The sequence below is a fragment of the Canis lupus genome, chromosome 5 (assembly GCF_003254725.2).
Source record: "Canis lupus dingo isolate Sandy chromosome 5, ASM325472v2, whole genome shotgun sequence".
NCBI lineage: Eukaryota > Metazoa > Chordata > Mammalia > Carnivora > Canidae > Canis > Canis lupus.
The window spans coordinates 31,782,047-31,791,050 of NC_064247.1; the positions used below are offsets into that span (position 1 = coordinate 31,782,047).

Here is a 9,004-nt window from a genome sequence, read left to right on the forward strand (position 1 = left end):
CAGAGGCCCACCTGGTCAGGTGGCACAGCCCTAGGTCTTGGTAGATAATGGAAAAGAGCTGGACCAGAGAATGGGTCCAGGCCTGCGGGCAAGGCAGGACCAGTTGAGTCATCCCTGTGTGGGTGGGGCTCCCCCTCTCTGAGTCACAGTATATGCCTGCTAGGGCTGTCCCCATGGCTACAGGTTCTCTCCCAGAAATCCCCTGCCCCTTTGTGGCAAAAAGCGGGAGGGGGGGTGCACATTCCCCAAAAGGATAAGGAGTTCACCTGCCTGAAAATGATCTCACCCTTCCTTAGTTCACAAAAACAGTTTTATTTACTGAGTAAGTGAAGACCTCAGGCCCTTTACACCCCCAGCCCCCTCAAAAGGATGGGGCTGGAAAAAGGAGCAACCTGGGGCAGAAGATCCCCTGTCCCTCAACACAAGACGAGAGAGGCTCAGGGGCTGTGCAAATAGGTCACAGGAGGTGTGGGGAGGGGATGAGGGGGGACATTAGACCAGGATGGCAGCTGAAGAAGATGGAGGGGAGGAAGGGGGATCTGTTGAAGACCCTGGGAAAACAAGAGGGGTAGGAGCTAGGGAGCCAAAGGTACTCGGAAGTGGGGGGCTAGAGCCCAGAAGTGGGGTCCGTTCTGAAGCAGGCTGGTCCCTCAGCTCCCCTTCCTCATCACCCTCTGGCCCCTGTGTCTCTTCCTCCTCTTCCTCATCCCCCGGGCCCCGATGGACAGGCTGCTTGCAGATGGGACAGGTCTTCCGGGTCTGGGTGAGCCAGGGGTCCACACAGCGGCTGTGGTAGGCTGCAAGAGGCACACGGTGAAGCACCTGGCACCTGTGGAGGGGTGGGGGTGGTGGTGGTGGTAGCAGGAAGTGAGGGCCTCACCGTGAGAACAGGGCAGTACTCGCAGCTTGTCCCCATCCTCATACTCATCCAGGCAGATGGCACACACATCATACTGGTCTCCTGGGGCAGGAAAAAAAGCCCTTCACTGAGCCGTCCCGGACCCCAAATCACTCTGGGAGAGCTGAACCCTACCAGGTACCCCCTCCCCTGCCCCTACAGAGCCCACGGAAGAGCTAAGAATGGGCAGGGTGAGGCCAGAATAGGACATGAAGAATCTGGGGTTAGAGGGGACCAGCAAAGGTAAGAAGGGAAGTGGGTTTCTTGTGGGGAGAAAGGGAGTGGGAGGAGCGGAAGTGGGGGGCAGGGTTTCTACTGTGGCCTTATATGGGCACTGAGGCTCCAGGGCCTGGACACCCCTCCCCTCCTCACCTGCTGCTTCCTTCTCACACCACCTCCTCCCCACCTTCCATGTGTCTGCTCTCTTCACCCCCTCCCTCAGGGGCAAGGTCAGTTCTCCAGTTCCCCACCCCCTCACTATTCTGTTACTCATCCGTGCTTTCCTCACCCTGTTCTGTTCCTGTCCTGTCCTCAAGTGTGTGAGTGAAGAGGAGGGAAGCTGGCACCCCAGGCTGACACCTTGTGCCATCCTCACCCCTGGTCCCCTGAGCTCAAAACTCCCTCAGAACCAGGCAAGCTGTGGGAAGGGCCCTGCCTCTCCCCACGCCTCTCACCCTTCTGATAGTCATGTGTAGGAATCTGTTTCAGTTGCTCTTTGGACAGTCGATTCCGCTGGAGCCGCTTCCGGTGCTGGATACAACGAACTACCTGGGTAAAGGAAGTGTGGACAGATCTGATTTAGGGAACAAAACTGGGCAAACCCAGTATGGAGCCCTGCCCCCCTCCACCTCCCATGCATGGATTCAGTCTGGCTTTAAAAGGCCTCAGCTCTTCCCATCACTCTCTGAGCTACTCACCATCACCGCTCCCATGGCCAGAACGAGCAGTCCCACAATCCCTGTGAAGGGGATGAGGTAATACCCCAGTGGGAAGCTATTGTCTGGAACCAGAAGCACCCGAGCCCTGGGAAAAGAAGGCCAGGATCAGAGGAGCAGGAAAGGCAAAGGGACAGGGTGACCGGTGCTGGATGAGGCCCACGGGCAGGGGGTGGGGTGGGAGGAAAGTCTAGAGGCAGAGGATGAAGGCCTGGGGCTGGGTGGCCAGGGCTCCAGGCTGGCTGGGAAGGACTGAAGAAGGAAGAGTGGGAAGGAGGGTCCCGTCCTACCCCTTCTCGTAGACAAACAGGGCACGCAGGTACTCAGAGCTCCTCTCCCCGATAAACACAGACGGGATCCAGATCTGCTGCTGGATTTCCTCTGCGGGGATCAGGGCATGACGCTGTGGACCTGACCCCCCTACTCAACTCCTTCGCTAAGCCTGGCACTAGCTCTTTGGCTCCATCTCACCCAAAGGACTGACTTGTTTTCCCCAAGCTCTCAGCCACACCTCCATCCCCGGCCCCATCCCAGCCTGAGCTCTACGGGAATCCCAGCTGTCCGGAGGCCCGCCCCCCCCACACCTTACCACTATTCCACACCATGTTCAGAAGCTCGTTGGAGTTCACGTTGTGGACCACAGCTGCGCCATACCCGGCCTTCTGAGCATTCAGGACCTAGGGAGACGAGGCCGGGGATGAGGGGCCATTGTGGCCCTGGCCTTCCTGCATCCCGGTGCCTCAGGTCACCCTCAGCTTCCCAGCTCCCCCTCCACAGTCAGCAACCTTGAGGTCAAAGTTGCAGTCGAATCTTCGAAGCAGTGCAATAAACACTGACCCATTGACCGGGGCTGGGGGTGGAGGGGCAATAGGGCTGCAGGCATTGGCTGGGTGAGCCTCCACAAGGAAGCCCTAGGGAAGAGAAACAAACAGCAGTTGGATTCCATGTCAGCAGGTTCCACTCCCCACAGGGGCCCACCTAACATACTGGCTCCCCCCCACTGCACATACTCTGCCCCTCACTCCTTCACCCTGGAGCATCCCGCCCCACTCAGAAGTCCACCTCCTGAAGATGCAAGTGCCTCAAACGATAGCCCTTGGCCAAACCCCCCATCACCCCTCTCCCTGTCCCACACTCCAAGCTAATTCAGATTCTTCGGCCTTCAGTTTCCCATGTTGTAAGCCAATCCTCCGCTCAGCCGGGTTGCTCCCTGGCAGGCTCTGTTCCCCGGGCCCTTCCCCAGCACACACTCCTACAGGACACACTCCCCTCTGTTAGGAATACAGCAAGAACCCCAAAACAGAGTCACTTGCGCTAAGCCCCACAGCACCAAACTGAGACTTAAAAACCTAACTGAAGTACAGATTCGGCCTCCCCCAAGAACAGAATTGTAAACCAGCCCATCTGGAATCACCCGCTCAGATCTCGCGAGGTCAGCTGCCCAACAGATCCTTGCCATCCCTCTCAGAAAGACCATCTCGCCACGGTCAGTTCTACCACTAGCATAAACTTACTTGTCCTGCCACCTCGTGCCTACAAAAGTCTGTCATTTCCGTACAGCTCTTCGAAGCTCCTTTCTATCTGTTAGACAGGATGCTGCCCGATTCATGAACTGTTGACTAAAGCCAATAAGACCTTGAAAATCCCCACACTGGCAGTGTTCCTTTGTTTCTTTCTTTCCTACCACGTTCAATTGCTCAATCATCCAACCACCCTTCTTGCTACCAACTACACTGACACCTATGGCCCAACTGAATTTTTGCTTTAACACAACAGACTTAATGCTGAAGTATTACAAAACCACTAAAATCACTTCTTACAATAACCTCGAGAAAACCTCCCTCAACCCTATTTACAGTAACACATACCAGGCTGCAGAGAGATCATACAACCATATAACCCTAGAGCTGGCTCCAGAGACCCTGCTGACCCCATGCCCACCTGTCATCGTAGTCAATTTCCAGCGCCCCTCCACCAGGCTCAAGGTTCCGGGGGCAGACTGTCTTCTCCCTCCAGATTCCGAATTCCATCCTACCTGCGCTCCTGCACCTGTACTTCCTACACTGCGAGGGCAAAGGGCTGCCCTAATCCCCTTCCCCGCCCACAAGAGAGGATGTAGGGAAAAGGGTCAAAGGGAAAGCAATCACCTGAAGTCCCTCCTGGCTCAGGGCAGCCCCAAAGAGAGCTGGCAGGTCTGCAAAGTCCATGCTGGCATTGTGGTCGGAGGTCTGCGGACAGGAGAGCCCGTGTTCCCCCAGGAGCCTGCAGCCCCGCCCTCCGGCGCCCCCTCCCCGCGCGGGGGACGACACCCCTGCAGCCCCGCCCCCGGCGTCCCCTCGCGCACAGGTCCCCAGGACTCACCGCTCTGATGAGCGCCCGCGCGGGGGACGCTCCCCACAGCACGGCGGCCACGACCACAGGAAGCGGGAAGGCCGCGGGGCGCATGGCAGCGACGGGGGGATCCCGAGGACGCCGCGTCCCGGCAGCAGCGGCACAAGCGGGGTTCCGCGCCCTCTCCGTCCCCCTTCAGAATCCCAGGGGTCCGACCACCCCCAGGCCCCGCTTCCCAGCTACATGGGGGCGCGGGGGTCGAACCCTGGGTCCGGGAGCGGGGTCCCCAGCCCGGCCCGTGGAGCAGGGAGGGAGACACCAAACAGATCCTCCGCGGGCGCAGGGACAAACCCGGGAAGGGGGCCCGGAAGCCGGCACAGGTGACAGGAGAACTTCTGGCAGGGTGGGGACGCCCCGAGAGGCGGGACTTCCGGGCAGGTGAACTGTCTTCCTCGCGGCTGGAAAAGGGCTTCCGGGAAAGAAAGTCAGGCCGCCTCCGGCATTGGGCGCTCAAGAGGAAGGACTTCCGGTCCTGAAAGGCCTGTCAAAGGAAAGGTTGGGAGTGGAGGGAGGGTGGGTGGAGGGCGTGCCTCTGCAGATGCAGCGAGCGCCCAAGCCCCAGCAGACGACCTAGTCGTTCCCCCTCTGACGCCCGGGATCTCGGAGCGGTCCGATTTACGAACCTCTCCACCATCCCGGGCCCGCCGCCGCCGCCGCGGCCGCGGTACCTTCCAGTCTCGCGAGAGTCCTCGCCACACTTTCCCTCCCACCCTCCGAATGCTCGCTGCGTGCTATCGCGAGAGACACCCTCTTTCCCCACCCCATACCCAGGCCAACCTCCACACCTCGCTCTGGCTTCCCAGGCGCACTCTGTCTCGCGAGATCTCCATACCCTCTTATTTTCCCGCGAGTCCAATCTCGTGAAAACTGCGTCTAAGCTATGGCTTCCTGAGCCGGCCACACCCCTTCCCGCTCCCCTCCTGGAGGCCCCGCCTTCGGCTCCGCCTTTCTCCCGGCCGCCTTTGCGCCGCGCGCCTGCGCCTGCGCCGGCTTCCAGCTGGAGCTGGACCCGAGAGCCGGAGGGGCGTGCGCGCGCCCTCGGCCCTGTTGCGCGCGCGGTGTCACCTTGGGCGCGAGTGGGACCGCGCGCGCACAGGACCCGGCGCCGAGGGCCACTGAGCGGCGATGGCGGCGACGGCGAGTCCTGGGGCCGGCGGGGTGGACGGGAAGCCCCGCACCTCCCCTAAGTCCGTCAAGTTCCTATTTGGGGGCCTGGCAGGGTAAGCTCGGGCCCCGGGGCCGGGAAGGGAGGAGGAAGGGCCGGTTGCAAGGAGTCGGGCCCGCTTGGGATTCGGGTGTGCGGCACGGGGTCAGCGCGGTCCCCAGCGCGTTGCCGAGGTTCTTGATGGCTGCCAGGACTTCTCACCCAATGCACGGCCCCCGCTGGGCTGCGTGCACCCTCCTTGCTCGCAGCCTCCTTGCTTGGCCCCCCGGCCTTCTCTGGAGTTTCGCACCCACTGCTTGGCTCTCCCGGATCGTGTGCGGTTCCAGGTCATTGCATGGTACCTGTCGGACTGGGCGAAGCCGCAGGTCATGAGTGCCCCCTCTCCTCTCTCTGGGTGGGACTGCAGGCAGTTTCAGGTCACCACTTGACCCCCTTGGAACTCCGTGGAACACTTTCACTGTATGGCCCTCGCTGGACTGCTGGACTTTTCAGACCTGTGGCTGTTGGTCCACGCAGAGACTTACACACATAGCCACTAGCCTCCTGAACACTTAATTAATCACGTGGCAGGCCCTGTACCTTGTGACATCTCGTTGCTAGGTTCCAGTGGGCATAGGACGGTAGTCAAGGGACACCTGGCTTTTGACCCTGCTTCTGTCTTCTTCCAGGATGGGAGCTACGGTGTTTGTGCAACCGCTGGATCTGGTGAAGAACCGGATGCAGCTGAGCGGAGAGGGAGCCAAGACACGAGAGTACAAAACTAGCTTCCATGCCCTCACCAGCATCCTGAGGGCAGAAGGGCTGAGGGGCATTTACACTGGGTACTGGGGCCACAAGATGGGGGCGTAGGGTATGGGTTGGCAACTCCAGACCTGGGCCTGATGCACTGACCCCTTCGCTCCCCAGGCTGTCAGCTGGCCTGCTGCGCCAGGCCACCTACACCACCACCCGCCTTGGCATCTATACGGTGCTGTTTGAGCGCCTGACGGGGGCTGATGGTACACCCCCTGGCTTTCTGCTGAAGGCCCTGATTGGCATGACGGCAGGTGCAACTGGTGCCTTTGTGGGAACGCCAGCTGAGGTGGCACTCATCCGCATGACTGCCGACGGCCGGTGAGTTCCAGGTCTGAGCCTGCCCTAGCTCTGTTCCCTGGAATCTAGACTCAGAATGGATTTCTTGGTCTGGAGCAGAGCACTAATGTGTCCTGGCCTCCCTTTCTTTGCTCCTGTGGGGCAGAGTGGTGTATCCTGAGCTTGGCCTCTCCCCACCTTCCCACTAGGCTTCCACCTGACCAGCGCCGTGGCTACAAAAATGTGTTTAATGCCCTGATCCGAATCGCCCGGGAGGAGGGAGTCCCCACATTATGGAGGGTGAGTGAAGGGGATGGAGACTGGGGATCAGGAGGGGGCAGGTTTCAGCCATTTCTGACACCACAACCTCACCCCCGTCCCCGCTCCCCACAGGGCTGCATCCCTACCATGGCTCGTGCTGTTGTGGTCAATGCAGCTCAGCTCGCCTCCTACTCCCAATCCAAGCAGTTCTTACTGGACTCAGGTGAGACCCAGAGCTGGGCCCTCAGCCCCCGGCCTTGCCCCGGGCCAGCTCCGCACTGACTGTCACCCCTGCCTCGCCTCCCCCAGGCTACTTCTCTGACAACATCCTGTGCCACTTCTGTGCCAGCATGATCAGTGGCTTGGTCACCACTGCTGCCTCCATGCCCGTGGACATTGTCAAGACCCGGTGAGTTGTGCAGGCTTGGTCCTGGAGCAGAATGGGAGGACCTGCTTTATGTTTCTCATACCTCTGTGTCCTCTTCTCTAGGATCCAGAATATGAGAATGATTGACGGGAAACCAGAATACAAGAATGGGCTGGTGAGGAGGCAGAGGCGGGGCCGGGGGCTGGGGCAGGAGGGTGGGGAGGGCCATGGGTATAGGGATACAGCCCTAGAAGCCAGATCCTGGTTCCAGCGCCCTGCCTGCCTGCCTGTTTAGGACGTGCTGGTGAAGGTTGTCCGCTATGAGGGCTTCTTCAGCCTGTGGAAGGGCTTTACACCGTACTATGCCCGCCTGGGCCCTCACACCGTCCTCACCTTCATCTTCCTGGAACAGATGAACAAGGCCTACAAGCGTCTCTTCCTCAGCGGCTGAGGCGGGCAAGGGGCCTGGAGCCGGTGTGCTGGGGCTTCTGCTTACCCGCTACTCTCACCCGGGGGCCTGGACTCTGCCACCCTGGGCCCCTCTATTTATTTTCCCTCCACAGTGTGGTTCTGTCCTCTGCCGTAAAGGACTTGGTCTGTCCTATCCCTGCTCCGCCTTGCTCTCCTGGTCCTGATCCTCATGACCTCTCTGCCCCTGGCTGTGCCTTGGGTGGGGGAAAGTTGGGAAACTCTGCAGGTTTCCAGGCCTCCTCTGGGGTGTTAGTTTCAGGGCATGTAGGATGGCAGAGACCCCCCCCCTTCTTGGTAAACCAAGGCAGGGCCAAGGGACAGGAGACAGTAGAAGCCGTCAGGATGGTCAAGGTCTGCAGTGGAAGGACGTGACCCTTCCTCCACCTCACCGAGGACATGATCAATAAATTGGATTGATGACACCACCCCCCAGATCTGGATAGTTGTGGGGGTGGGAGGGGAGGAGGCTGCACGGAGCGGCTGAGGTGTCCAGAGAACAGGTACCACAGTCTTAAGAGGTGTTTGCTGGGTGTGTGCGAAGGCTACGTAAGTGGTAGTGGCACAGCACCTGCACACAGGTAAGGAAAATCCACACTCGGCCCCGCGTGGAGCTTCCCGGCTACTTGCCCAAGAACGTCAGAGGCGTGGGTCATCTCACAAGGTGCCCAGGAAAGCCTGAAGAGGAGAGGAAGGCTGACCTCTGACCTGTGGGGGCTTAGGGGTGGTGGCCAGAGATTGGATTTGAGCCCCACCTCATGGAAAGTGAGTGCCCTATCCGTTTCTTTAGTAGAAGATGTGTGATTCCCGGGCCCTGCCTCAAGGAGCCTAAATAATCTGGGGCGTAAAAGGGCACAAGAAGGTCAGTTGGAAGGAGGGCCAGACAACGTGAGGCCCAGAGTTTTCTGAGCCAGGCCAGGGGACAGGCAGGCAGCAGGTGGAAACTCTCCCCTTGGCAGAGCCTCCTCAGGAGAAGACGAGCTGGGCAGCCAGGCGCCCCTGCTGGGCCCTCCCGCTTCTGCCTCTCTTACCCACTCTCGGTGCGTGCTAGCCTGGGCCAGGGTGGCCTCTCAGACACTGGGAGCCCTGGCCATGTCCCTAAGAGGTTCAAGTCCAGAGGGGAAGATGCCCCAGGGCAGGTGGCATGGGGAGTGGAGCAGGAGACCCAAGGGGAAACACACCAGGTGTGTGTGGAGGGGGTGGCAGGTGATCTGGAAGCTTGTAACAGCTGCAGCTCCGATAGTGGACCACCTGTTGCTAGAGGTCAGCTGGGGGCATAGAAGTCACGGAAGCCCTTGGTTGCCAAGCTCAGGACTTGTCCCAAGTCCAGGACGGTTCAGAGCAGGAGAGGTGCCCTCGAGTTGCCAGGTTCATGCCACCTGGAGAAGGGAGCCTCAAGCCAGGTGGGTTCAGCTTCCATCCCCGTTCTCTGGGCCCTAAATGTTGGT

The 9,004-nt window shown here is 60.0% G+C and overlaps 2 protein-coding genes across 7 annotated transcripts; one reads left to right on the forward strand and one right to left on the reverse strand.

The window, feature by feature from the left end:
- Positions 1-292: 292 nt before the first annotated feature.
- On the reverse strand, positions 293-5,148 carry RNF167 (ring finger protein 167). Of its 5 annotated transcripts, none has more exons than XM_049110109.1 (10): positions 5,010-5,148; positions 4,516-4,705; positions 3,981-4,061; positions 2,671-2,744; positions 2,423-2,510; positions 2,124-2,214; positions 1,816-1,921; positions 1,573-1,666; positions 881-961; positions 293-797 (listed from the first exon to the last, which is right to left on the reverse strand). In XM_049110109.1, exons 1-10 carry the CDS (start codon positions 5,052-5,054, stop codon positions 493-495), a joined length of 1,155 nt encoding a protein of 384 aa, XP_048966066.1. In that variant the 5' UTR covers positions 5,055-5,148; the 3' UTR covers positions 293-492. The 5 variants fall into 5 exon arrangements, with proteins under 5 accessions (XP_048966066.1, XP_048966065.1, XP_025284495.1 ...); XM_049110108.1 differs by having other exon boundaries at positions 4,195-4,705; XM_025428710.3 differs by lacking the exons at positions 4,516-4,705; positions 5,010-5,148 and adding exons at positions 3,348-3,452; positions 4,195-4,212 and having other exon boundaries at positions 2,619-2,744.
- On the forward strand, positions 4,583-7,984 carry SLC25A11 (solute carrier family 25 member 11). Of its 2 annotated transcripts, none has more exons than XM_049110110.1 (8): positions 4,583-4,719; positions 6,058-6,210; positions 6,296-6,502; positions 6,670-6,760; positions 6,854-6,944; positions 7,031-7,130; positions 7,212-7,263; positions 7,384-7,984. In XM_049110110.1, the coding sequence occupies exons 2-8, from the start codon at positions 6,059-6,061 to the stop codon at positions 7,537-7,539; spliced, it is 849 nt and encodes a 282-aa protein (XP_048966067.1). In that variant the 5' UTR covers positions 4,583-4,719; position 6,058; the 3' UTR covers positions 7,540-7,984. The 2 variants fall into 2 exon arrangements, with proteins under 2 accessions (XP_048966067.1, XP_025284496.1); XM_025428711.3 differs by lacking the exon at positions 4,583-4,719 and adding an exon at positions 5,175-5,444.
- The last annotated feature ends 1,020 nt before the right edge of the window (positions 7,985-9,004 follow it).

Excerpts from the sequence above, each read along its gene's own strand:
- RNF167 (XM_049110108.1), bottom strand. The coding sequence starts at position 5,054 with ATGGAGATCTCGCGAGACAGAGTGCGCCTGGGAAGCCAGAGCGAG. Across the intron at positions 4,706-5,009 it reads GCCTGGGAAGCCAGAGCGAG|GCCTTTCAGGACCGGAAGTC; the intron begins GTGTGGAGGTTG and ends TTCCTTTGACAG. Across the intron at positions 1,922-2,123 it reads CTGTTTGTCTACGAGAAGGG|GGCTCGGGTGCTTCTGGTTC; the intron begins GTAGGACGGGAC and ends TTCTTTTCCCAG.
- SLC25A11 (XM_025428711.3), top strand. The coding sequence starts at position 5,350 with ATGGCGGCGACGGCGAGTCCTGGGGCCGGCGGGGTGGACGGGAAGCCC. Across the intron at positions 6,945-7,030 it reads GCAGTTCTTACTGGACTCAG|GCTACTTCTCTGACAACATC; the intron begins GTGAGACCCAGA and ends CGCCTCCCCCAG. Across the intron at positions 7,264-7,383 it reads CAGAATACAAGAATGGGCTG|GACGTGCTGGTGAAGGTTGT; the intron begins GTGAGGAGGCAG and ends CTGCCTGTTTAG.